This window comes from Pan paniscus, chromosome 19 (genome assembly GCF_029289425.2).
Source record: "Pan paniscus chromosome 19, NHGRI_mPanPan1-v2.0_pri, whole genome shotgun sequence".
In the NCBI taxonomy this organism is placed as follows: Eukaryota; Metazoa; Chordata; class Mammalia; order Primates; family Hominidae; genus Pan; species Pan paniscus.
Window position 1 is genome coordinate 16,967,641 of NC_073268.2, and position 27,629 is coordinate 16,995,269.

General features: G+C 47.5%; 2 protein-coding genes across 11 annotated transcripts in view; one reads left to right on the forward strand and one right to left on the reverse strand.

The window, feature by feature from the left end:
• Positions 1-4,763, forward strand: part of SKAP1 (src kinase associated phosphoprotein 1) — a 328,721-nt gene extending 323,958 nt beyond the window's left edge. For 4 of the 5 annotated variants that reach the window (XM_034941523.3, XM_003827495.5, XM_008952854.4 and 1 more), the window contains one exon: positions 75-4,762. The gene's annotated coding sequence lies outside the window, so the exon portion shown is untranslated. Of the gene's footprint in view, positions 1-74 lie in introns of all 5 variants that reach the window. The other variant, XM_057300243.2, reaches the window with a different exon arrangement.
• A 6,373-nt stretch (positions 4,764-11,136) lies between these two features.
• SNX11 (sorting nexin 11) lies at positions 11,137-26,364 on the reverse strand. 6 transcript variants are annotated; one of them, XM_055101279.2, is made up of 9 exons: positions 26,061-26,296; positions 23,132-23,191; positions 22,772-22,855; positions 21,811-21,865; positions 21,236-21,322; positions 20,496-20,596; positions 15,085-15,180; positions 14,698-14,910; positions 11,137-12,647 (listed from the first exon to the last, which is right to left on the reverse strand). In XM_055101279.2, exons 3-9 carry the CDS (start codon positions 22,789-22,791, stop codon positions 12,374-12,376), a joined length of 846 nt encoding a protein of 281 aa, XP_054957254.1. In that variant the 5' UTR covers positions 22,792-22,855; positions 23,132-23,191; positions 26,061-26,296; the 3' UTR covers positions 11,137-12,373. The 6 variants fall into 6 exon arrangements, with proteins under 6 accessions (XP_054957254.1, XP_054957252.1, XP_003827545.1 ...); XM_055101277.2 differs by having other exon boundaries at positions 22,772-23,003; XM_003827497.4 differs by lacking the exon at positions 22,772-22,855 and having other exon boundaries at positions 26,061-26,324.
• Positions 26,365-27,629: the final 1,265 nt, after the last annotated feature.

The window sequence follows — 27,629 nt, forward strand, 5'->3', positions numbered from 1 at the left end:
ATTATACTCTGTGCCCTTTAATACATCTATATTTTGAATCACAAAAGCAAATTTATGTATTTTTCCTCCTTTAGGAAATATATTCTTCCCTCTCTCCTGCCTTTATGAGGAAACTGATCATCAAAAGTTCCCACTCCCTACTTCTGCCACCCCACCAACGCCTTGGACTCCTCTCTTTGCTGAAGAGACCCAAGTCTCTGACACCTCAGAGTGACTGTAAGCTACCAGTAAGACAAGTGGGAAGAGGCACGTTCATCAAACCTGTTACTAAACCAGCCTAGTCATAGCTCGTCCCCATCTCTAAATGTGTCCACACAACCACATCTGCCTTTTCCACAAGCTTTTCACAAAGAAGGTGAGAGAGAAGGAAACCTTGGGAGGAGGACATTGCTGGTTGTTCTGGCTGGTTTGAAAAGCACAAATAAACTTGGGATGTGGTTCCTTGCCATGTGTGATGATGTTGAGCTCCTTTTTGTAAAATGATATCAATATGTCAGCTCTGGGCATTTTTACCACCTCCCAATAAAGTGGAGATAGCATGAGAGAAAACAAAAGCCCAGAGAAAAAAGGAGACTTGGAATTGTCTTTCAGAGCAGAATCTTCTCTGGAATCCACGTCTATTGTTTATTTTTTGTCTTTTTTTTTTTTTTTTTTCTGAGACAGAGTCTTGCTCTGTTGCCCAGGCTGGAGTGCAGTGGCATAATCTTGGCTCACTGCAACCTCCACCTCCTGAGTTCAAACAATTCTGCTTCAGACTCCCGAGTAACTGGGATTACAGGCGCCCACCACTACACCTGGCTGATTTTTGGTTTTTTGTTTGTTTGTTTGTTTTTGAGATGGAGTCTCGACTCTGTTTCCCAGGCTGGAGTGCAGTGGCGCAATCTTGGCTCACTGCAACCTCCCCGTCCCCGGTTCAAGTTATTCTCCTGCCTTAGCCGCCCGAGTAGCTGGGATTACAGGCGTGCATCACCACACCCAGCTAATTTTTGTATTTTTAGTAGAGACGGGGTTTCACCATGTTGGTCAGGCTGGTCTTGAACTCCTGACCTCAAGTGATCCACCCACCACGGCCTCCCAAAGTGCTGGGATTACAGGGTGGCTGAGCCACTGCACCCAACCAATTTTTGTATTTTTATAGAGACGGGGTTTTACCATGTTGGCCCGGCTACTCTCAAACTCCTTAGCTCAAGTGATCCACCCGCCTCAGCCTCCGAAAGTGCTGGGATTACAGACATGAGCCACCGCTCCCACCCAGCTACTTGGTTTTTTTCCTATGTGCTGAATCTCCAAAACGAGACAGAACCAGAAGCAAGGCCTTGGAGTCAGCACATTGAAGAGTCCCTCTTCAGGCCTCGGGTTAGTTAACAACCCATGTGTCCTCCACTACAACACCTCCCAGGTAGGGGCTGAGGAAATGCTCTGAGGAGGGCTCAAGTATGGATACAGGGCTCCCTGTTTCCCTTTCCTGTTGTCTGTACCTAGCACTCAGGTTACCTGCATATTAAGAGGCAGCAAAACATAGTGATTAACAGCATAACATCTGCAACCAGACAGCCTGGGAATAAATCTCAGTTCCCTGTCTACTGTGCTCTCTGGAGCAAGTTATTTGACCGTTTATGCCTCAGTTTCCTCACCTTAGAAGGGATATACTCTATTCACTGTATCATTAGGTGATTAGGAAGATTAAATGATTTAACATGTGTAATGGTACTTGGAACAATGCCTGGCACATAATAACTGTTCAATAAAGGTAGCTGCTATTATTGCCTGATTTCTCTACAGGAGAAATTTTGAAAGACAGGCAACTGGCCGGGTGCAGTGACTCACGCCTGTAATCCCAGCACTTTGGGAGGCCGAGGCGGGCAGATCACGAGGTCAGGAGTTTGAGACCAGCCTGGCCAACATGGTGAAACCTCATCTCTACTAAAAATACAAAAATTAGCCGGGCATGGTGGCATGCACCTGTAATCCCAGCTACTCGGGAGGCTGAGACAGGAGAATCGCTTGAACCCGGGAGGCGGAGGTTGCGGTGAGCCGAGATCGCGCCACTGCATTCCAGCCTGGGCGGCAGAGTGAGACTCCGTCTCAAAAAAAAAAGAAAAAAGAAAAAAGAAATCCCTGTTCAGAGAAGCCCTGGATTGGTGGTAGCCTGCCTCTCCTCTGTAATGACCATGTTGCAGCACTGGAGTAAGACGCCCATCTCACATCACAAAAGAGAAACAAGGGGGCAAACAGGGATGTTAGTGGGCTCTAACTTACTCCAAAAAACATAGATCTTATACCAACTATTCATTTCCAGATTATCTGATCCAAGAGTAAAAAGAAGAAAACAGTTTCGTGTATGATGGATAACTGCATGGAATGAAAAGGGGAAATTTTAGGTTTAGGAGGAAAAAAAAACCCAAGTGAGATAAAGGCAATATAGTAGTGTCCTTAACGTCCCCCTACGCTTCACACAGAGTGCTAAAGGAGAAGGAACCACTAGGTGGCAGCATATGAGCAGGTGAACCAAAGAGAACCAACTGCCTCCAGTTTTAGGAGCCTTTGTACCAATCCCATCCCACAGGAAAGGACAATGGGCAATATTCTAAAGTGTTTAACAGAGGGAGCAAACACAAACCCTTCTATACTCCTCCTCTGCCACCCACCTCTCCCCCACTCCTCCATCCCCCGCCCATCCTTCCCTGGAGACCCAGGGACCCAAATCTGAAAAGCTGGGTGGCTAAGAGGCCAGAATATCATCGTGCCACCACTCTGTGGCTGAAAGACATCAGAAAAGGGGATACCAGAAGAGAAAGGGCCGGGATCTGGGACAGGATGAGGCTGAAAAAGGAAAAGGTCAGCTGGGTGTGGTGGCTCACGCCTGTAATCCCAGCACTTTGGGAGGCCAAGGTGGGTGGATCACGAGGTCAAGAAATCAAGACCATCCTGGCCAACATGATGAAACCCTGTCTCTACTAAAAATACAAAAATTGGCCAGGTGTGGTGGCGCATGCTTGTAATTCCAGCTACTAAGGAGGCTGAGGCACGAGAATCGCTTGAACCTGGGAGGCGGAGGTTGCAGTGAGCCAAGATGACACCACTGCACACCAGCCTGGCGACAGAGCAGGAAAAAAAGAAAAAAAAGAAAAGAAAAAGGTAACTCCTTCACTCCCTACAGAGTTCAATGCTCTCTAAATCATATGGCCATTGGCTTCCAGCATTTAAAATAAAATGTCCCTTCTATACCTATTTTCCAAGAGGAAACAACCACTTGCCAAACTGCAAAGGTCTTTGGGTACCGCCATACACCCCACCGTAGGGACCACACTCAGATCTCTGGCCCTTCTAGCTGTGAAACTCAGCAGAAAAAGAAATTAGGTTGGTCCTAAAGTATATAAACAAATGACCTCATTGGAAATCTGGTCTGTAGTTCTGGCTGTCTCTGACATTGTTATATGCAAAAAAAAAAAAAAAAAGCGGGGCGGGGGTTGGGTAGAGCATGTTTGATGTGTTGATGAGACAATCTACAGGCTGATGGACATTCTCTGCTAGGGGATAGTTCTAAAGGAGACTTTTTGGAAGCAGCAGATTCCTACAGCGTTGGAAACTAAACCTCACCCAGCAAAACTGCTCCACACCCAGTTAGCCCCTATCTTAGCCAACGGCCTCAGATGGCAACAGGCTAATTAGATTACCGCTCCTCTGTTTGGCTCTACTAACCAAATCCCCACCTCACTGCCTGCCACTAACTGGATAACTGGGGCATTAGACCACTTAACTAACCACATTATATGTAGGACGGCTTCTTAATCACTACCAATTGTTCTGGCAAGTGAAATAGGAGAGCAGTGGAGATGAAAGGCTTTTTTCCTTGATTTTATGTAAAAAGAAAATTTAAAAGCTAAAATCCTAAATTTAAGAAGTAAATGTATAATCATTGACACAGAAGGTACTGACTCCCAGTCGATAATCTAACCTGGGGCTGGTACAGTTTGGCCTGAATTGTCCAAGCTGGTGTCCAAGAATACTAAATGCTCCAAAAGCAACATTTCAGCTACATTTCATTAAAAATACATTTTTCTAGTGTGTTTTCCCTGTCATCCACATAGCAAAATAGCATAGACATTGTTTTGCAATTACCTCAATGTTAAATTTTTCCATAGGATGGCCTGGTATATCTCTTAGAAATCTGTATTTAATTCAAAGCCAACTATATCTTTCTTGATGGTGAATAAAAAATGGGAAAGAGGTGAGAATTCCTATGAAGTCTCATTCCCTAAACCCGGGTTGATTTTGTTTTCAACTAGAGTAGTGTCAAAGGTGGGGTTGACAAGGTGCCCTCCCTCCTGTTTGATTTTTTTTTTTTTTTTGAGACCTACTCTCCCCTCTGTCACCCAGGCTGGAGTGCAGTGATGCGATCTCTGCCTCAGCCTCCTGAGTAGCTGGGATTACAGGTGCCCACCACCATGCCCGGCTAATTTTTGTATTTGTAGCAGAGACAGGGTTTCACCATCTTGGCCAGGCTGGTCTTGAATTCCTAACCTCGTGATCCACCTGCCTCAGCCTCCCAAAGTGCTGGGATTACAGGCATGAGCCACTGCGCCCAGCTGAGACAGATTTTTTTATCTAAACAGAATTATGTAAGGAATTAGCATTGATCTCAAGTTGCCATTAACCTTTTTAAGAATTTTAGCTTCCCTAGTTGCACCACCTTATTTATAACCAGCTAGTATTTGCAAATGATGAAACTGAGGATCTTAAAGGTTGTGACCACTGGTTCAAAATCACAAACTCTGCCATGGAAGAGGAAATAAAATGAAAGCCCCTTGAAATTATCTGTCAGCTGCTTTGCTTACTGACTTACTCGAGTTCTGTTGCAATCAGACACCTCCAGTGAGACATCTTCAAAATCCACATTTCATGCCAGTCCCTGGCATCACAATAAAGCAGTGGTGTCAATGCAAAGTGCAAGATAATGCACGTGGCTGGGGAGGAAGACCCCTGCCTTTAAAAACCAGTCTGAGAAAGATGGAGTTGAAGAGAAGCAAGATGAAAAAAAAAAGAAAAGAAACAAAGTTGTGTTTTGTTTTTTTTTTTTTATGTCTTAAGAACAAAACTCTCAGATGCCAGGGACAGTGGTGCTTTCATCTTTGGCAAAACAAAAACAAAAATAAAAACGCAGGTCTCCCACCAGGAGTAGCTCTGGAAGGATAAATCTTGAATGGCGTTGATTTGTTAACTCCCAGAGCACCAGCAAAATCTGCAGGGCTGAGTTTTAAAAAAGCAGACCTCTACACAGAGGATTATCTCTGCGACACAGCCCAGTGACTCCAGCTCATTTTCTAGTTTGTGGATTACCATAGTCCCTTGCTTCTTCCCTTCCCTACTGCCCAGCTATTTCATTTCCCATTAGAACTTGCCGAGATTGGGTAGGGACTTTGAAATTTATAACTAAGAAGATTCTTCTTTTTCAAGGGATTTGAATTAGTCTCCCTTTTTCCCTATAAAAAACTATTCAGAAAACATGCTGTTTTTCTCCTCTATATGAATTGATGACCATTCTTTCGGATTCCATTAATGATACATTTTAAGATTTAGCCCATGCTGTACAAAAATCTTTTATAAATATAATGGCCCCCCAAAATACTTCCGTGTCAGAGGAAACTGAAGTACAATTAACAGAGTGATCGTATAATTTATTCTCCAAAGGAAGACATTTTTGAGAGTGAAAGGGGAGTTAATGATGATGCCAAGACCGCAGGTGTAAACTGGGAAGTGTGGTCATGCTAAAAATAAGGCAAAATGAGGTGCCCAGTCACCTGGGGAGTGGATGGTAGAGAAAGATGACCTGGCTTTCCTGGTATGAGGCTTGGCAATGTCCCTTCTAATGAAGTCCTCTCCCCTGCAGGCCTGGTTTCTAGGCAGACCCTGCCAACTGGGCTTTCTTTTCCTGATGCCCAGGCATTCTGAGGGGCCTGGTGTCTTTGGCATCGAGCTGCCTGTGGGGCTGGCCAGCTGTCAGCGGCTGTGTGCATTCAGTTCCCTCGTGGGGTCCCATCACAGTCCACCACCCCTCCAACTGGCAAAGCGCCACTGAAGGAAGCATTTTTGTGGCACCGGGCAATAGTATGCCACTTCCCTGCCTCCCGTGACAGAAGTGTTCCAAGAGGCTTCTAGTGCTGGTCCTCAAAGAGGGCATCTGGTTCCACTGTAGACACTTGCAGCCTGATGGTGAGCAGCTGGTCACCTTTTATCCTCCACATCCCATCATGGAACAGGAAGCAGGCTACAGACATTTCCCTTTTCCACACCATCAGACATGCCCGCATTGCTGTGCTGTGAGTCACCAAGGTGGCATATGCACACCACCAGCCCCATGGACGTGTCATGAACTGTTCCACCTCCGGAGAAGCATGCAGCATCTGGAGATTGAAGTTCATTTCTTCAACATCTCCACGTTTAGGGTACCAGAACTTGGAGCAGATTACTTCACTCTGTTAGTGCAGGGCTTCTCAACCTCAGCATTATTCATATTTTAGGCCAGATAATTCCATGTTGTTGGGAGCATTGTAGGATGTCTGGCCACACCCCTGGCCTCTACCCACTAAATGCCAGTGGCCTCCCCCTACCCTACCCCTGAGCTCTGACCACCAAAAATATTTCTAGGCAGTGCCTAATATCCCCTGGGGGCAAAATCTCCCCTGGTTGAGAATTGCTGTCTCAGGGCATTTGGGGTGTGTTTAGCACAAAGCAGAGAAACCGCCCCTCATTCTAGAAGTTTGTGCTTGAGCCGCTGGATTATGTGATAAGAGATTACAGCTAGGTTGAGAAGATACAGCATTTAAATGCCACAAATCCCGCAGGGCTTAAAAACCCTTTGCTCTACCTTTAAGATTTGCTCACCTGCACTGCTGCAGATTTGCACTACGATATGTTGGAATGAGCAAGACCATACTCGCCGGTTCAGAGCCGCATTACAGTCTCTCTCGTGTCTTCAGCCCTGTGATTACTATCCCTTGTTTCCCTTTTCTGTGACAGAAATCTAAAAGAGGAGTGCTTGAAACTCCCACTTAGGACCAAGTCAAATGCTGTGTACTTCAGATCAAGAAACACCACGCAGAAGGCAGCCGCAGATGAAAGGGTTCGGCTCTGGTTCCCTCCTCAGTGCACTGGGGGGACTGGGGCCGGGCAACATGCTTTTCGTGTGTTGACTACAGTCCCCAGGCAGAAGTGGGGAGATTCAGGACAGATTGCCATCTCTCGGCTGTGATTTTCCTGGTCCTCCGTGTTCATTTACTGGAAAGTTTTCTCATACAAAATGACTCCCAGGAGCTCTGTCCAGAACCAAAAAATAAATAAAACAAAAACGCAACCAAAAACCACTGCCTTCTCAGGAGGCCAAAATAGGAAGTGAGGTCCAGTGCCATTGTTGTCTCTGCCAGCACAGGCCAGACAGGAGGGCCATCACTGGCCCTGGTGCCAGCCAGAGCCCTGTCGACGCTGCCTCCCATGGGCCCTGAATCTGAGGCACCTGGAAGGGTTATTAGCAGGATTGGAACTCATCCCTCTGCTGGGACCAGATCATAATTACAGTAATTTTCTAACAGAGCTCGGCAGTAGGACTGTTTAATCAGCATCTGACTCCCTTGTGCTCCCAGCCCTCATTACTCAAGGAGAGGAGTGGGATGCCTCTTAAAGAGACAGTGCCCGCTTTTCAGCGTTTTGAACAGATGTGCCCTAATTGGTAGAATATATCTAAGTCTCACAGCTTATAGCAGGCAGGCTGCATTGCCTCCAACAAACTGCCTCAGGCATTCACTGTTCTGGGCCTTCTGCTGGAAGGATCCGGGTCAGGCTGCTGGTGGGGTGGGCTAGGCTTCCCACACCAACACAGCCACCAGGGAAAGGGACACACAGGGCTAGAGCACTTACAGGATTCGAACAGGCTGGCCCTTTCTGAACTGACGGTATCAAAGAAAATGTGCTTGGCTGAAGGACAGGAAGGAGAGACTTGACAGCCATGCAGCCATGCATGAAAAGAAATTTTGGCTGGTGGCTTCCCATAATCCAGAGATTCCAGAAGCATCTTGTGTTCCTGCCCCTCCAGGGGAAAAAAACCTTAGAGACTTCCCAGTAGTCTCCTAATTCTCACACCCTAGCTTTGTCACCTCTGTTTATTATCTGTGCCCCTTCGGCTACCATGAAAGTACCCCTTGGCTTTTTTTCCTTCTCCTTTGCTTGTGAAAATAGACCAGATCTCCCCTGAACAAAAGAAAAATTATTCACTCTGCTTATTGAGTCAGGAGGACTCTGTCTCCTAGGAAGTGTAGTTCTTGTTAACATTTTGAGCATAAGTTGTCTGTTTATTATATCTTGAGATTTGAGGTCTCCAGCTTTCCAACTCCAAATCCAGTCATGGCTAAAATAGAAGTGTTTTTTCCCCCCTAAGAAGTCGTATCTCTAATAAGGCCAGACTCAGTGGCTAACACCTGTAATCTCAGCACTTTGGGAGGCCAAGGAGGGCAGATCACCCGAGGTCAGGAGTTTGAGACCAGGCTGGCCAACATGGTGAAATCCCATCTCTAATAAAAATACAAAAATTAGCGTGGTGGTGGACACCTGTAGTCCCAGATACTCAGGAGGCTGAGGCAGGAGAATCACTTGAACCCGGGAGGTGAAGGTTGCAGAGAGCCGAGATCATGCTACTGCACTCCACCCTGGGCAACAGAGCAAGACTCCATCTCAAAAAAAAAAAAAAAAAAAAAAAAAGTCATTATCACCTCCCAAGCAAAGCTAACGGAGAGGATAGGAGGTACCTTGGACTCGGTAGTATGGATCTAAGGCCTTAGCTTGAGAAAACTAAGAACTGTGAAAGAGCTCTGATTTCTGAGAACAATTCTGAAAAGCCCTGCAGGGTTGTTGTTTTTTTCCTTGAATGTAGTGGTAGACTTTTTCTTTTTTGGGGTGGTAGGGGACTTGTCTCACAGAGCTTGGAAAGTATCTCTCATGTGAACATATTCCACCATCATCTAAAAACATGCTTTTTAAAAAACCACACTTGGCTGGGCACAGTGGCTCACACCTGTAATCCGAGCACTTTGGGAGGCCAAGGTAGGCGGATCACTTGAGGTCAGGAGTTCAAGACCAGCCTGGCCAACATGGTGAAACCCCGTCTCTACTAAAAATACAAAAATTGCCAAACGTGGTGGCTCACGCCTATAATCCCAGCACTTTGGGAGACTGAGGCAGGTGGAACATGAGGTCAAGAGATCGAGACCATCCTGGCTAACATGGTGAAACCCCGTCTCTACTAAAAATACAAAAATTAGCTGGACGTGGTGGCACGCGCCTGTAGTCCTAGCTACTCGGGAGGCTGAGGCAGGAGAATCACTTGAACCCGGGAGGTGGAGGTTGCAGTGAGCCAAGATGGCGCCACTGCACTCCAGCCTGGCAACAGAGCAAGAGTCCATGTCAAAAAATAATCATAATAAATAAATAAAATAAAAATAAAAATACAGAAATTAGCTGGGTGTGGTAGCAGGCCCCTGTAATCCCAGCTACTCTAGAGGCTGAGGCAGGAGAACTGCTTGACCCCGGGAGGTGGAGGTTGCAGTGAGCCGAGATTGTACCACTGCACTCCAGCCTGGGCAGCAAAGGCTGCCCATCTCAAAACAAATAAACAAACAAAAAAACACACACAAAAACATTGAGCTCAGTTTCCTCAACGAAAAAAGGAGCATATACCTAACCTACCTTCCTTGCTAGGCACTGAGAAGGGCCAATAAAATTATGTTTATAAAACTTAGTATTTTAATGTAAGAAAACACCCCCCTCACACACAAACACATTTCCTCCCACCAAACAACCTCCACAAGCTTGGAATCAGTCATCCTGGGTAATGGATGACTAGATGTGGGCCATGGAGGTATCTGACAGAAGAAAGGTGACTAAATCAGGACAGAACTTGACTCAAAACTAAATTCTAAACAAAATATTTTTATCCTACAAAACAGCTCAATGAGCCACTCCCCCCAGCTAATCCTCCATCTTTCATAGAGGTCATCCGGCCACAGTGGCTAGACCTGGGCACACGCAGGGACAGAGCAAAACAGAAGAGGGGCCTATGGCACTATCTGGATGGAGAGGAAAACTCATGTGCGCTATTTTTCGGATGACCCTAGGCTTGTATTATTAGAAAAGTGCTTTCCTTCCTAGGACTTCTCCTTCCAAGGCCTATACTCAGTTAAGAGAGAGACTGAAAAGAGATGGTGCCTGGCCTTAGATTAACTGAGGTGCTGTTGTATGCACGCTGCTAATGGATCATTAAAAAAGCTGGGAGTCAGAAAAATCACATCCATGTCTTTGAATGGCTCCTGCTGTCCCAGCAGCCTAGCCGGCTGGCAGAACTAGCTGCTGAGCACCAACTCCAGGAAGAAAAGGAGCAAACAGAAGAAGGCCAACCCAGCTTGCTGTTTTTTTGGCTGAGTAGGGAATTGACACAGACCACCTCCAGCTCCTGTCTGGAAGTTTCGAGATCAGAGAGCTTCAGGCACAGCTGGGTTCACAGCTGCACCATTTGGAGCATTGGGCTCATTAATATTCATGAGCCATCCCCACCAATCGGCAGAGCGGATGCCATTAGCTTAGCATCTGTCGGGTTTTTGTGAGGGTTGCGCATGGAGTTTTTTTCCCCTTTTAAATGAACTTCTTCTGACATTTTGGATTTGCCTCTGTAGGTTTTCTATCCTCGCCTTGCTCTGCTGCATCATATAAAGGAGAGACCCAGGGGAGGCGGGCAGGAAAGAGGGATGAATACCAGCCAGGCTTTGCATCTGCCTGTTGACAAACTTTATTTCTCTTTCAGCACCTGGCACCTCAGACAGACTGCGAGGATGGAAGCAGCATCAGGTAAATTATACCTAACAAGGTTCACGCCCAGAACTGTGAGAAGAGTTGGATCCCAGCTCTTTGGAAGACAATCCTTCCTCCAGTGGTGAACTTGAGCTGCACACACAATGCAGGAGGGCTACAGAGCACAGTTCTGAAGCATTATTTCCACACTGATAAATTCATGATTTATGAAAGGAAATACTGCCAGCACTCACTCCCTCCTTCTCTGCTACAGCTTGTTAGACACAAATTGCAACAACAATCTTAAATACTTGCATTTTATTTCAGGCCAAAGCCCCTCCACTCTGAACTAAATGCCATGACAGTCCCACAGCATAGGCTGGTAGTAAAAGAGCCCACAGACAGGGTAGGATAGCCAGAGGAGGGAGGAGTGGGCGACAGGGAGGGGAAGGATCACACACACAAACCTAAGAGTAGAGCAATGCAGAATGCCTGTGGCACTCGGCTCCTACCAGCTCTGGCTCTCAGTGGAGATGAAGAATGGCAGCAGGAGGACAGAATGCCTCATTGTCTGAAGGAGAGCGTGTTGTTTCTCATCTCCATCCCCAGAGCCCTCTCTTTCAGGCAGGCAGAAACAAAGCCCTTGCACCCCACTGCACTGCGCAACACAGCAGAGACGCTGGTGGTGGAAGCCCTGGAGGCAGGGAGCTGTTACCAAAGGAGAAGAAAAGGATTCCAAAAAGAAAGGAGCCCACTCTAACCCTGCGGAAAAGATGGCCACATCTCTGCTTTATAACCAGAAGAGACAGTAACAGCCCCGGACAGCCTTTCCCAAAATAAAGGCCCCTGGGCTGTTACTGTTCCCTCTGGCTGTGGCCAGCCACTTCTCTCTCATGCATGACCACGAGCTGTTGTGCAGGTCTCAGGCTCCACTCAGCCAGGCTAAGGTCTCGGGACATAAATCCCCAGCAGCAGGAGTCACAGCACCAGTTCCATTCAGTGGTATCAGTGAAAGAAAAAGCAAGGAGGTGGGAAAGTAAATATTCATCCCCCTGTCCATGCAAGGAGGTAGGCAAGAGGCCAGCCTCCCACAAACAAAGTGCTCTAGGGCTACAGCAAAAACTGAAGCCAGCCAAGATGGGGATACAACATAACCACTCCCAGTGGGATGATGTTCAATATGGCAGCTTAGAATTTGCCACATACGGGTCCCCAAAACTGGTCACCTGAGGAGATACTCCTGGTCCTACATACAAATGACCTGCAGAAACTCAGATCCCAGGAGAGTAATATAGGGTTCTGTTCAAAAGCAACAGCCCCTGTGTCTTATGTTTAACTTACAAACATCTGCACAGTATTTGTTCCCATGGAAGAGGCATAAGGGGCTGTTATGACTGACCTCTGTCAATCAGCCCAAGCAGAGGTGACTAGAAGACACTAAGCAGCCCAGCCTCCCACATACCTGCCCTGTGCCCAGTCCCACCTGAGTAAGTCTCCTGGCCCGCATCTTCTCTGACCATGTCAGAGCAGAACCCAGAGCTCACTTTTCCAAAACTGTTTCTAACTGACCAGGGTCCAAAGGCACAGCATGATCTCCTCCCACAGCCCTCCTCACAGACTGAAGAGTGGAGGCTCCCTCTTTGGGTCTTCCAAAATCACAGCATAATGGTGAGGAGAGGGGTGGGAGAGTGGGACTTTCCAAGGAAGGAACCTCAGAGTCAACAACTGGAGCCCACACTTCTAAATGGTCCTTTTCTTCACTGGGAGGCGGTGAGGGAGAGTTCCTCCTACCCGATCTTGGAAGAAAGCAGCAACTGGAAAAGAGTGGGAAAGGGAAAAGAAAGGTATGAACACCTTGGGTAACATAGGGAGACTCCGTCTCTACAAAAAAATAAATTAGCCAGGGATGTTGGCATGTGCCTGTAATCCCAACTACTCAGGAAGCTGAGGCCAGAAGATTGCTTGAGCCTGGGAGGTCAAGGCTGCAGTGAGTTATGATTATACCACTGCACTTCAGCCTGGGCAACAGAGTGAGACTCTGTCTCAGAAAAAAAAGTATGAACATATAAACAAAAATGAACAGAAAGGGAAGTCTCTCTGAGCCTGTTCTGACTCAGGAGGCTGCCCGATTAAAAAAAAAAATGGCTGGGCATGGTGAATTATTTGAGTCTGGGAGGTGGAGACCAGCCTGGGTAACCTGGTGAAACCCTATCTCAATTTAAAAAAATAAAAAAGAGGCCGGGCGCGGTGGCTCACGCCTGTAATCCCAGCACTTTGGGAGGCCGAGGTGGGCAGATCACGAGGTCAGGAGATTGAGACCATCCTGGCTAACACGGTGAAACCCCGTCTCTACTAAAAATACAAAAAAAATTAGCCGGGCATGGTGGTGGGCGCCTGTAGTCCCAGCTACTCGGGAGGCTGAGGCAGGAGAATGGTGTGAACCCGGGAGGCAGAGCTTGCAGTGAGCTGAATCGTGCCACTGCACTCCAGCCTGGGCAATAGAGCAAGACTCCATCTCAAAAAAAAAAAAAAAAAAAGGCCAGGTGCGATGGCTCACACCTGTAATCCCAGCACTTTGGGAGGCTGAGACAGGTGGATCACCTGAGGTCAGGAGTTCGAGACCAGCCTGGCCAACATGGTGAAACCCTATCTCTACTAAAAATACAAAAACTTAGCTGGGTGTGGTGGCAGGTGCCTGTAATCCCAGCTACTAGGGAGGCTGAGGCAGAAGAGTTGCTTGAACCTGGGAGGCGGAGGTTGCAGTGAGCCGAGATCGTGCCACTGCATTCCAGCCTGGGTAACAGAGCAAGACTCTGTCTCAAAAAAAAAAAAAAAAAAAAAAACAAACAGATAAATGCAAGTGAATGGATAAACAAAATGTGGTATATAGCACCATATAAATGGACTGCTATTTAGCCATAAAAATAGGGGAAAAAAAAGAGAAAAAAACAGTAATGACACATGATAAAATACAAATGAACCTTGAAAACATTGTTAGATGAAAAAAGCCAGTTACAAAAGACCACAAATCATATGACTCCATTTGTGTAAATGTCCAAAATAGACAAATGCATAGACAGAGAAAGTAGACTAGTGGTTGCCAGGAGCTGGGGGGGGAGGGAAGGACAGGGGAGTCACTACTCATGGGTACAGGGTTTCTTTCGGGGTGATGAAAATGTTCTAAAATTGACTGTGGTGGCTGACAGTTACACAACCCTGTGACTATATTAAAAACTACTGAACTGTATCTAAAAAGGTAAACTTTATGGCAGGTAAATTTTGTGTCAATAAAGCTATTAGGCCAGGCACAGTGGCTCATGCCAGTAATCCTAGCACTTTGGGAGGCAGAGGCAGGCGGATCACCTAAGGTCACGTGTTTGAGACCAGCCTGGCCAACATGGCAAAATCCCGTCTCTACTAAAAATACAAAACTTAGCCAGGTGTGGTGGCACTTGCCTGTAATCCCAGCTACTCAGGAAGCTGAGGCAGGAGAATTGCTTGAACCCAGGAGGCAGAGGTTGCAGTGAGCCGAGATCACGCCACTGCACTCCAGCCTGGGTGAAAGAGTGAGCGTCTGTCTCCACACAAAAAAATAAATAAATAAAAAGGGAGGGAGGAGGAATAAAAAACCAAATAAATGAGAAAGCTTTCCCTTCTTTCTCCCCAGGTTTCAGTAGGAGCCCCTGCTACCCAGTGGTGGGTTAACACAGACCCACCTGGATAGAAAGCCACGCACCCAAAGAACAAGAAAGGCTGTGAAAGGCTACCAATGCTATGACATTACTTTCCCTAACAAATGGACACCTCTCTGGTCCAGGTTATAGCAAACCCAGCCCCTGCTATCTCAAAGAGTACTCCAGTTACCTCTTAGGCTGGTCTCCTTTAGCCAGGTGAGAAGAGCTCTGCCTCTCTTCCTGGGCCCAGCCACAGTTTGACATAGCATATCGAAGAATGGCATCAGACACAGTCATGGTACTTCGGCCCTGGACACAGGCTTCTATCTCAGGCACCGAGAGCTGGCTTTGCAGGAATAGGTGCAACTGGCTGTCTGACAGGAGAACCACACTCTGCAGGACCCTGGGAAAAACACAGGTAGCACAACACAGAGCATCACCCTGAGGAACTGCTCTCCATTCCCCATCCTCTGAAGAACTTCTGGCTACCTGGGCAGGGAGCTCCATCCTGCCTGGCACATTCCTCCACCCCTGCCTCCACCCTTGGTGGCCAGCACCAGCCGTTCTGTCCACTCACTTTTCAAGGAAGTGCTGCAGACCTTGTCGTCGCTTCTCAATGAACTCATCTGAGGTGCCGAAGAAGGTTGACTTCCCAGGAAGTTCAGGAACAGGCCTGTGTAGCCACATGATATAACACCCATGATAAGTGTAACATCTAAGATGGTCATTCCGGCCTCTGATCAAGGAAATCCCTTAAAAAAGAGGCCTAATCCATACAAATAGCTTTTTTTTTTTTTTTTGAGATGGAGTCTCGCTCTGTCGCCCAGGCTGAAGGGCAGTGGTACAATCTCGGCTTACTGCAACGTCTGCCTCCCGGGTTCAAGCAGTTCTCTGCCTCAGCCTCCCGAGTAACTGGGATTACAGGTGCAGGCCACCACACCCAGCTAATTTTTTGTATTTTTAATAGAGACGGGGTTTCACCATGTTAGCCAGGATGGTCTTGATCTGACCTCGTGATCCCTGCCTCGGCCTCCCAAAGTGCTGGGATTACAGGCATGAGCCACCGTGCCTGGCCCCAATTAGCTTTTAATAAGGGGTGGTGCTAACATTGACTGCATGCCAAGTGTCAAGCCAGACTGTGCTAAATGTTTTATAAACATGATTTCATTTAGTCATCCCAAAACCCCGTGAGAAAGATATTAACTCACTTCAGATCAGAGAAGTTAAGTAAATGTCTCACTGTTACACAGCTAGTAAGCAGCAAAGCTCATATCGGAACCAGATCTATGACTATAAAACCCATGCTGATACATTATTTTTGTCTGTTTGATTTTAGAGACAAGGTATTGCTTTCCAAGCTGCTCTCTCCAGGTTGCCCAGGCTGGAGTGCAGTAGCATAATCATGAGCATAGCTCACCGCAGCCTCAAATTCCTGGGATCAAGTAATCCTCCTGCATCAGCCTCCCAGAATAACTATGACTACCGGTACGTGCCACTGTGTGCACCTAATTTATTTATTTATTTACTTATGTATCTGTAGAGACAGTATTGCTCTGTTGCCCAGGCTGGTCTCAAACTCCTGGCCTCAAGTGATCCTCCTTCCTTAACCTCCCAAAGCACTGGAATTACATGTGTGAGCCACCAAGCCGAGCCACACTATGTTGTTTATGAAACCCACTCCCAGCTTGGTGCCATGGTTCATGCCTGTAATCCTGGCACTTTGGGAGGCCGAGGTGGGCAGATCACTTGAGCTCAGGAGTTCAAGACCAGCTTGGGCGACATGGTGAAACCTCATCTCTCCTTTAAAAAAAAAAAAACAGCCAGGCGCGGTGGCTCACGCCTGTAATCCCAGCACTTTGGGAGGCCGAGGTGGGTGGGGATCATGAGGTCAGAAGATCGAGACCATCCTGGCTAACACGGTGAAACCCCGTCTCTACTAAAAATAGAAAAAACTAGCCGGGCGTGGTGTCGGGCGCCTGTAGTCCCAGCTACTCGGGAGGCTGAGGCAGGAGAATGGCGTGAACCCGGGAGGCGGAGCTTGCAGTGAGCTGAGATTGTACCCTTGCACTCCAGCCTGGGCAACAAGAGTGAAACTCTGTCTCAAAAAAAAAAAAAATTAAAAAAATACATAAATAAAAATACATAATTAGCCAGGCGTGGTGGCACATGCCTGTAATCCCCAGCTACTCGGGAGGCTGAGGCAGGGGAATCGCTTAAACCTGGGAGGCGGAGGTTGTGGTGAGCCGAGATCAAGCCATTGCACTCCAGCCTAGGCAACAAGAGCAAAACTCCATCTCAAAAAAAAACAAAAAAGAGAAAAGAAAAGAAAATTAGTAGGGCATGGTGGTGCACCCCTGTAATCCCAGCTACTCAGGAGGCTGAGGAAGGAGAATCACTTGAACCTGGGAGGTGGAGGTTGCAGTGAGCCGAGATCGTGCTACTGCAAACACTCCAGCCTGCATGATGGGACAGGAGCAAGACTCCATCTCAAAAAAAAAAAAAGGCCGGGCGCAGTGGCTCACACCTGTAATGGCAGCACTTTGGGAGGACAAGGCGCGTAGATCATGAGGTCAGGAGTTGGAGACCAGCCTGACCAAAATGGTGAAACCCCGTCTCTACTAAAAATACAAAAATTAGCCAGCCGTGGTGGTGTACACCTGTAATCCCAACTGCTCAGGAGGCTGAGGCAGGAGAATCCCTTGAACCTGGGAGGTGCAGTGAGCCGAGACTGCACCACTACACTCTAGCCTGGGTGACAGAGCGAGACTCCGCCTCAGAAAAAAAAAAAAAAAGGAAAAAAGAAATCCACACCCACCATCAACTATTATTTTTAAAAAGGAAGAAACTGGAGTGGGACGCAGTGGCTCACAACTGTAATCCCAACAACTTGGGAGACTGAGGTAGGAGGATCACTTGAGGCCAAGGAGTTTGAGAGACCAGCCTGGGCAACAAAGTGAGACCTTTCTCTACAAAAAATACAAAAATTAGCTGAGCATGGTGGCACATACCTGTAGTCCCAGCTACTTGGGAGGCTGAAGTGGGAGAATCCCTTGACCCCAGGCGTTTGAGGCTGCTGAGGCTCACATTTTTTTGTAGTTGTTGTTGTTTTTGAGACAGTCTCGCTCTGTCACCAGGCTGGAGTGCAGTGGCACAATCTCAGCTCACTGCAACCTCTGCCTCCCAGGTTCAAGCAATTCTCTGCCTCAGCCTCCTGAGTAGCTGGGATTACAGGCACCTGCCACCACACCTGGCTAGTTTTTTGTATTTTTAGTAGAGATGGGGTTTCACCATCTTGGCCAGGCTGGTCTTGAACTCCTGACCTCATGATCCACCTGCCTCAGCCTCCCAAAGTGCTGGGCGTGAGCCACCGCGACCGGCAGAGGCTCACTTAGCTAAGCTCTGTCTCAAAAAAAAAAAAAAAAAAGAAAAGAAAAAGAAAAACAAAACAAAAAAAAAACAGGCCAGGCTGGAGGATATAGGATTTGTCAGGGGAACGGAGTTTCACCTGGTTTATTAGGGCCTGCCCCAGGACAAAAGCCTCATCAGTTCCACATGTTAACTAACTGACTTGGTCACTCAACAGGCCACCTATCACCACTGAGTATTCAGTGACCATCCTACAGCAAAATCACTGTTGTAATTCTCTCCACTTTCAGGACTTATTTGGCAGGTGGGTGTGAGGAGTAAATAATAACTGCCTTCCCTCTCATATGTCTCTGGAAAAGGACCTCTGTATTAAAAGGGAAAAAAAAAATCATTATTTTTACATGTGAAGTGGATGGAAACACTATCTGTCAAATAAGTCCAGGTGCTTAAAATTTTCTGATAAGCAGATTTAAACTGTTTAAAATGTTAGCTGTATATTTGTTGAGCTCTAGACATATATGCATATAAAGAAAGAAAAATATTTTTGATGTTAGTATGGCTTTGTTAGGTAAAAATACTCGAAATTAGATTCTACTTTTTTCACTGACTTGAAAATATGATTTAAGAACATATATCTGGCCAGGTGCGGTGGCTCACGCCTGTAATCCCAGCACTTTGGGAGGCCGAGGCAGGCGGATTGCCTGAGGTCGGGAGTTCGAGACCAGCCTGGCTAGCATGGTAAAACCCTGTCACTATTAAAAACACAAAAATTAGCTGGGCGTGGGGGTAGGGACCTGTAATCCCAGCTACTCGGGAAGCTGAGGCAGGAGAATCGCTTGAACCCAGGAGGCTGAGGTAGCAGTGAGCCGAGATCACACCACTGTACTCCAGCCTGGGCAACAGAGTGAGACTCCGTCTCAAAAAAAAAGAAAAAAGAAAAAAGGCGGAGCATGGTGGCTCACGTCTGTAATCCCAGCACTTTGGAAGGCCAAGGCAGGTGGATCATGAGGTCAGTTCAAGACCAGCCTGGCCAGGCTGGGTGCAGTGGCTCACACCTGTAATCCTAGCACTTTGGGAGGCGGAGATGGGTGGATTGCCTGAGCTCAGGAGTTCGAGACCAGCCTGGGCAACATGGTAAAACCTCATCTCTACTAAAACACAAAATAGTCAGCCAGGCGTGGTGGCAGGCACCTGTAATCCCAGCTACTCGGAAGGCTGAGGCACAAAAATTGCTTGAGCCTGGCAGGTGGAGGGTGTCACTGCACTCCAGCCTGGGCAACAAAGTGAAACTCTGTCTCAAAAAAAAAAAAAAAAAAAAAAAAAAAAGCAAAAAAAACCCAGCCTGGCCAAGATGGTAAAACCCCACCTCCACTAAAAATACAAAACATTAGCTGGGCATGGTGGTAACCCCCTGTAATTCCAGCTACTCGGGAGGCTGAGGCAGAGAACTGCTTGAACCCGGGAGGCGGAGGTTGCAGTAAGCCGAGATTGTACCACTGCACTCCAGCCTGGGCGACAGAGCGAGACTCCATCTCAAAAAAAAAAAAAAAAAGGCCTGGGCATGGTGCCTCACGCCTGTAATCCTAGCAACTTTGGGAGGCTAAGGCAGGCAGATCACCTGAGGTTAGGAGTTCGAGACCAGCCTGACCAACATGGAGAAACCCCATCTCTACTAAAAATACAAAATTAGCCGGGAGTGGTGGCGCATGCCTGTAATCCCAGCTACTCAGGAGGCTGAGGCAGGAGAACCTCTTGAACCCGGGAGGTGGAGGTTGCGGTGAGCTGAGATCGCACCCAGGCAACAAGAGCAAAACTCAGTCTCAAAAAAAAAAAAAAAAAAAAAAAAAAAAGAACATATTTCCCAGCCAGGAGTGGTGGCTCACGCCTGTAATCCCAGCACTTTGGGAGGCCGAGACAGGTGGATCACTTGAGTCCAGGAGTTTGAGACCAGCCTGGCCAACATGGAGAAACCCCACCTCTACTAAAAATACAAAAATTAGGCAGGCATAGTGGTGGGCACCTGTAATCCCAGCTACTTGGGAGGCTGAGGCAGAGAAAATTGCTTCAACCTGGGAGGTGGAGGTTGCAGTGAGATGAGATCATGCCGTTGCACTCCAGCCTGGGCAACACAGCAAGACTCCATCTCAAAAAAAAAAAAAAAAATATTTCCCAGCCAGGCCTGGTGGCTCACACCTGTAATCCCAACAATTTGGAAGGCCAAGGCAGGAGGACTGCTTGAGCCCAGGAGTTCAAGACCACCCTAGTAACATAGGGAGACCCCCATCTCTACAAAAATATTTTCCAAATTAGGCAAGTGTGGTGGCATGCACCTGTAGTCCCAGCCACTCGGGAAGCTGAGGTGGGAGGATTGCTAGAACCCAGGAGGTTGAGGCTGCAGTGAGCCATGATTGCACCACTGCACTCCAGCCTCTGTAACAAAGCAAGACCCTACATCAAAAAAAAAAAAAAACAAAACCCAAAAAACAAAAGAAGAAACAACATATTTCCCAATTTCCTTAGTGCCTGGTATGTTGCAAGTTCTCTTCATTGTCAACTCCAGTTCCTACATAAGCACCCAAAAAGCCAGTCACAGACCCAAGAAGGAAGCAAGAGCAAACTCACACCAAACCAGCATTTCTCTGTAGCTGCTTTCTCAGCCATACGAACTCACGGTAGCGGCGCCGCACACAGGAAGTCTTGGCAGTAAAGGCTTTGCTGTTGGTCTATACATGAAAGCACACGAAGTACATGAAAAGGGTTTAGTGGAAATAGACAAGTTCACATGAGCTCCCTATCATTGCTTTCACTGAGGAGCCATGCCATCAGGCCACAGACCTGATCAGGTCCCCAACTAGAACAAGGTGCCACCAGGCAGCCCAAAAGCAACTCAAAGACATACCTCAAGCTCTCTTTCCTTTCCTCCCTCCCTTTCTTCTAAGTCTTCTGTCTCGGGTCCACCAGAAACACTCAAAAATAGGTCACACCTTGACCTGCACGGTGGCTCACGCCTATAATCCCAGCACTTTGGGAGGCCAAGGAGGGTGGATCACTTGAGGTCAGGAGTTCAAAACCAGCCTGGCCAACATGATGAAACCCCATCTCTACTAAAAAATATATATATTCAAAATTAGCTGGGCGTGGTGGCACATGCCTGTAATCCCAGCTACTTGGGAGGCTGAGGCAGGAGAATCACTTGAACCTGGGAGGTGGAGGTTGCAGTAAGCCGAGATCACACCACTGCACTCCAGCCTGGGCAACAAAAGCAAAACTCCATCTCAAAAAAAAAAAAAAGGTTACACCTCAGTACAAGCCCCTCAGCCCTGCAGAGCGCTGACCCCAATACAGAAGCTTGATGTACTCACATGGAGGAATATCTTATAATCCACATAAGAGTTCCAGGAGCCCTCATTCTGCACTCGGGGGTCCTGAACACGCACTGTAATCACCTCCTGTAGGTAAGAAAAGCTCCCTCAGCTTCAGCTACACAGCAAGGCAGCTCTGACAACACAGGTCGCTAGATTTTTCCACCCAACACCAACTTTCATTCACTCAACACCAACTTTCATTTATTCAATTCAACTTTCATTCACTCAATTCAGTCACTCAATTCAACAAATTTTTACTGAGCCCCACTACGTGTCAGACACTGTTCTAGGCACTGGGGATAAAGCATGAACAAGAGACGTAAGTGCCTGCCCCCATGAAGCTTACATTCCAGTATATTCCAATCAAAGGAAAATTTAGTCAGAATGGAACCCCAATTTCCTAGGAATGCCTCTGCTGTTGATTTCTTTCTCCTGACTTTATTCTGAGCTCATCAGAACCACCAAAGTAATACTGCAAGTAATGATTAATGATTTGCATCTCTATGTCCTCTTTCCTCCTAAATCCCCTCTCCAACTTTTACCCACCTGTTCTCTGCAGACCATACTCTTACCTCCTGTTCTTGGTTCTCCGACATCCTACACCAAAAGCCCATTGGAAGGAAACATCTGATGAGGGACAGAGGATACAGGATCAAGGTTAGTATGCCTCTGTTCTTATCATTCTTTACCAGGGAAAACCCCGAAAGTTTTTAATAGACCCCTGTGGGGAAACCCAGGCAACACTTTTTGTTCTTGTAAAACTTAAGAGGAAGCAAAAAAAAAAAATCCCCATTAGCTCAATGCCAAGCTAAAAGGCCCTGGGGGATTTGCCTCCCTTCTCAGACCAGGCCCTCAACTAGGCCACCTCTCCCCAAAGCGTGTTGGAGTCTACAGAAAGTTTGTCACACGCAGCCAGAACAGGCGGGTCCAGATGTAAAACTTTTGCCTTGAAGAATGCAGGCACAACAGGGTCTGGTGAGCACTCACATCACAGCATTTTTTTTTTTTTTTTTGAGGCAGAGTTTCACTCTTGTTGCCCAGGCTGGAGTGCAATGGCACAATCTCAGCTCACCGCGACCTCTGCCTCCTGGGTTCAAGCAATTCTCCTGCCTCAGTCTCCCAACTAGCTGGGATTACAGGCACGTGCCACCACACCCAGCTAATTTTGTATTTTTAGTAGAGACGGGGTTTCTCCATGTTGGTCAGGCTGGTCTCGAACTCCTGACCTCAAATGATCCACCCTCCTCGGCCTCCCAAAGTGCTGGGATTACAGGCGGGAGCCACCACGCCCTGCCAGATCACAGCTTTGAAAGCGAGCCTAACAGCACCCCCTCCCGGCTGTTTAGAGACAACCAAGTCCCCACAAACACCAATGCTTCTGCATTTCTCCCAGTCTCACTAACAACCAGTCAACTCCCCACAGGTGAATCATAGAGCTAGAGCACTCCAAGGAGCACCTGAGTGGGTTGCCCAGTTGGGACCTTCCCCTTATCCAATCCATACTCTGGAACCCGAGCCAATTGTTCTAATTACTTCCTCTCCTGACATGCCATCCGGTTTGTACTTCTGTCCAAGCACGCCACAGCTGCACAGGTCGACTCAGGATGAGTTCTGCTCCTTTGTAAAGATTCATTAAAGCCTCAGCCTCTGATTTTCCCCAATGTGGCAGTTTACGTGTATAGCGACATCACCCACTCCGACAAGGGGACCATGAAGGCTGCAGCACGGGGTTACTCAAGTCCAATGGGGCCCATGATGTCACCTTCTGTTAAAATACAGCACTAATCTTGTTACTTCTAGAACTATTCCAACAGCATCCACCCTGGCTGCCGCCTCCACCCCCTTCTCTCTTAAGAGAGAAACAATAAGGTTTAATTTCCCTTTCCAATTTACCTTGAAATGAAAACTGACTTCAGCCAATATGTACTGCCAACAAATGATCCAGGCTGGCTCCTGGGAAAACAAGACTATCTCTAATATCTCTAAGCCCTCCCTCTCCTCCCCCATCCCGTACCCATTCACATACCCACTCATTTTTACAGTCCCACAATTAATTTTAAACACATTCTCTTATTAGTTCTGCCTTACCATTAGAAGACTGTGTAATGAGTTTCCTTCTATTTTATGTTTTGCTAACACAAGGCTAACATTTCAAAAGAAGGGGAACTCATTTACACCATGAAATTAGCAAAGCAAACCACTTTTTCAATTCTCTCCAACATACCAGAAGTATCTCCACAGACAAACACTGCATGCAGAAACGAAGCTGCATGGTCCATGACAAAATTGGGCTACACAATATTGAGCAAACCTAAGGTTTTGTGATTTCAGTACCATCTTAAATGGTATTCTTGCTGACAATCTGATTTTTATCTGATGCAGCCACCACCTCCAAGGGGTCCTGAACTGAAAGGTGGGAAATTCCAATTCCATAACAACCCATATATAACATTCCAGATATCAGTCAAATGTCTGAGACCAAAAAGAGCAGACCTATTTGCTGTGAACAATGAACCTCCTTAAGTTTTTTTTTCTCTTCTCTTTGCAGGCATTGGATAAACTGCCAGCACAGGAGCAGAGAGTTAAATATTCTGAAGTGTCTTTAAACAAAACTAACAACGGGAAAGACGATGACAAGGAAATCACAGTCGTCCACTCAGTGGAGCTCATACATCTTTTGTGCCTTGAAAAAGGTTTGTCAAATTCAGGACCATCATTTAGGAACGAAATGATCATCATACCCTTGGTCTCAGGAAGTTTGTATAGGGCCCTGCACTACCTTCATGAAGAAATTCTTCTTTCCTTTGGGGCCAATACCACTCAGAAACAAATAGCTATGAACTGGCTTTTTAAAAACCTCCAGACACCAGCCTGGCCAACATAATGAAACTCCGTCTCTACTAAAAATAAAAAAAATTAGCTGGGCCTGGTGGCAGGTGCCTGTAATCCCACCTACTTGGGAGACTGAAGCAGGAGAATCACTTGAACCCGGGAGGCGGAGGTTGCAGTGAGCCGAGATCACGCCACTGCACTCCAGCCCAGGCGACAGTGCAAGACTCCGTTGTCAAAAAAAAAAAACACAAAAAACAAAAAACCTCCAGATGGGTCGGGTGCGGTGGCTTACGTCTGTAATCCCAGCACTTTGGGAGGCCGAGGCGGGCGAAATACGAGGTCAAGAGATTGAGACCATCCTGGCCAACATGGTGAAACCCTTTCTTTACTAAAAATACAAAAATTAGCTGGGCATGGTGGCGCGTGCCTGTAGTCCCAGCTACTCGGGAGACTGAGGCAGAAGAATCAGTTGAACCCAGGAGGTGGAGGTTGCAGTGAGCCGAGATCGCGCCACTGCACTCCATCCTGGCAACAGAGTGAGACTCCGTCTCAAAAAAAAAAAAAAGAAAGAAAGTTTCTGTTGTAACTGTCCTTAAAAACACTGGGCTGGCCCAGTGGCTCACGCCTGTAATCCAACACTTTGGGAAGCTGAGGCGGGCAGAACACTTGAGGCCAGGAGTTCAAGAACAGCCTGGCCAACACGGCAAAACTCCGTCTCTACTAAAAATACAAAAATTAGCTGGGCATGGTGGCACAGGCCTGTACTCCCAGCTACTCCGGAGACTGAGGCATGAGAATCGCTGGAACCCAGGAGGCGGAGGCTGCAATGAGCCAAGATCACACCATTGCACTCCAGCCTGGGCGACAGAGCGAGACCCTGTCTCAAAAACAAACAAACACTGGAACAAATACAAAAACCTAGACACCAAGTAGTAATTTCTAGCAACCACTCTTCTCCATTAGATTCCTCCCCACAGACACCACTCCTCAAAAGAAAAAGCTCAGTTCTGCCTCTGGAGAAGCAGCAGGAAGTTCCTAACTTTAGTTCTCTGATCTGGGAGATGGATCTGTACTTCATCCAAATAAGGCTAGAGTCAGTGACCATAGCTAGTTACATAACTTAGTGTTAACTACATTTCCTGGGCCCTTTCAACCACATCTGAAGTTTCCTTTACTTTCTTCACCTGTACGAGCACCAGTAGCTCTGGTGAGTACCCGATTGTTTGCTGTTTACAAGGTAGATTCATCGTAAAGCTTTCTAATATAGTAACAATGCAAGGCTTTAGTCTCACCATTTATTTTCTCTCCCATTTAAACAACTTCAAGAGACAGGTTAAGAAACAAATCAGGTGATAAAAGTAGATGGAACTACTGAGACTACCGTCCCTTCTTACTCAATCTTGAGCCTTTAGTGCCAGATGGCAGAAAGCAATTCAAAAAGCTCTCGCTCCAATTATAAATATCACAGGTACTAAACAGAGGAAGCTCCCAGTTCTGACCAAGCTCTGTGTGATCTCAACCAAGCAGTTATGCTCCATCTTTTTGTCCATCTCTAACCTACGCCTTTCACTTGGAAGGTAAGTAACAAAGGCGACCACAATCTACCGCCAAGTCTCCCGTGTCCACGTAAAATACTCGCCATTGCCCCCAGTCTTAGCCATTTAAGTAAATGTCCCCAGAGTCTTTTACTACGGCCACTCTTTCTCCATTCTCAACAAACTAGGACCGAAAGGTCCACATGGTCCTTCTTTCTTTCCGATTAAGCTTGGGGGGTAGGAAGTGAAAGATATACTTTAAAGGTAAACTGAAAAGCCGGGTTTCCTTTCTTGGATCTCGAGCAAGCCCTTGCCTTAATCCCGGGTGGTAAGAGAGTCCCTCCCTAGGATGTAAAGCGATGCCACCATCCCGAGTGCCACTACTGACGCTCAAGCCCACGCCCCCTCACAGGAGAGCAGCACCCACTCCCCGGGCCCCGCCCACGCCCTCTCACCTGAGAACAGCACCAGCTCCCCACAGCGACACCGCCCGCGCCCCACCATATAGCCAGATCACGGCTTCTCCTTCCGGGTGAGTCGCCGGTGCCCCGGTGCACGACGGGAGACGCCCCAATCCCGTGTGCCCGGGACGCCCCGCCCCTACAGGCCCGGGCTCTGAGTGGGATTCCCGCTTCCGAATAGCGCGGCTCCGCTGGCCAAGGCCCCGGACTGGAGTCGGGATCCCCCCTCCACTCACTTGGGACGCTGGAGAGTGGACGCAGGTGCCGGGTGAGGGACGGCGAATGGATATCCAATCCGGGGCCGCGTTCCGCCCACTGTCAGGGGAAGCCAATCAGCGGCCAGGGGGCGTCAGCGACGGGCAGCCAGTGGGTCCCGGGAGCAGAGGGGTGTAAGGGGGTTGTTACTCTTGTTCCCGCTATGCGAGGGATAGTCTGCAGTGTGGGAGGTTCGGGGCTTTAGGAAGCCCACATCCCTGGATCCTCACTAAGTCCCGAGAGCCACCATTTGAACCTCGTAGTTTGCTGTTCCCCAGCGGAGCTATCAAGGGGACTCCGATTCAGATTCGTAAAGCCACGGACCGATTGTCAGAGTGAAAGTCAGACTCGAGAGGGTCCGGCGACTCAGATTGCTCACACCGAAACAAACTCGAAGCGATATCATGCAGCTAGGGAGCAAGAGAAAGCCGTTCAATGTGTTGGTGGTCTTTTAACAACTTATTTAAAGATAATTTCAGCAAGCCTAGCGCGGTGGCTCACGCCTGTAATCCCAATACTATTAGGGAGGCCGAGGCGGGAGGATCGCTTGAGGCCAAGCTTGAGACACGCCCTACCAACTTAGGGAGACCCTCGCCTCTGCAAAATATTTTAAAAATTAGCCGGGCATGGTGGCACGCGCCTGTAGTCCCAGCTACTCGGGAGGCTGAGACAGGAGGATGGCTTGAACCCAGGGGTTCGAGGCTGCAGTGAGCCCTGATCACTGCAGAGCAAGACCCTGTCTGAAAAAAAGAGAGAGAGCTAAAAGGAAGAAAAGAAAGGAAAGAAAAGAAAGGGGCCGGGCACAGTGCCTCACGCCTGTACTTCCACCAATTTGGGAGGCGGAGGCGGGTGGATTACCTGAGGTCAGGAGTTCGAGACCAGCCTGGCCAACATGGTGAAACCCCGTCTCTACTAAAACTACAAAAATTAGCTGGGCGTGGTCATGGGCACCTGTAATCCCAGCTATTCAGGAGACTGACGCAGGGGGATTGCTTGAACCCAGGAATCGGAGGTTGCAGTGAGACAAGATCGCGCCATTACACTCCAGCCTGGGAGACTCCATTGTAAAAAATAAATAAATAAAAAGGAAGATAGCTGGATTCTCCTATGTGCTTCCCCTTTCTCTGTTGTGCTCTGTTGTTTTGGTACATTAAGAAAATTCAGTCTTATATAGATATGTAGTTGAGAAAAGGAAGAGTATTTTTAGCCTTCTCAAACAATTCTGAATACTCTTCTTTGATACTACCCAAATTCAACAAATGGTAACTTTTCTTTGTTTTTTTGAGACAGGGTCCTGCTCTGTTGCCC

What these genes read in the sequence shown, in the direction of transcription:
- SNX11 (XM_055101279.2), bottom strand. Translation starts at nt 22,791, where the DNA reads ATGGCATGTCAGGAGAGGAA. An exon ending in CTGCAGCACTTCCTTGAAAA is followed by an intron (nt 14,911 to 15,084) that starts GTGAGTGGACAG and finishes TGTTTTTCCCAG; the next exon opens with GGTCCTGCAGAGTGTGGTTC. An exon ending in AAAGGAGACCAGCCTAAGAG is followed by an intron (nt 12,648 to 14,697) that starts GTAACTGGAGTA and finishes ACTCTTTTCCAG; the next exon opens with TTGCTGCTTTCTTCCAAGAT.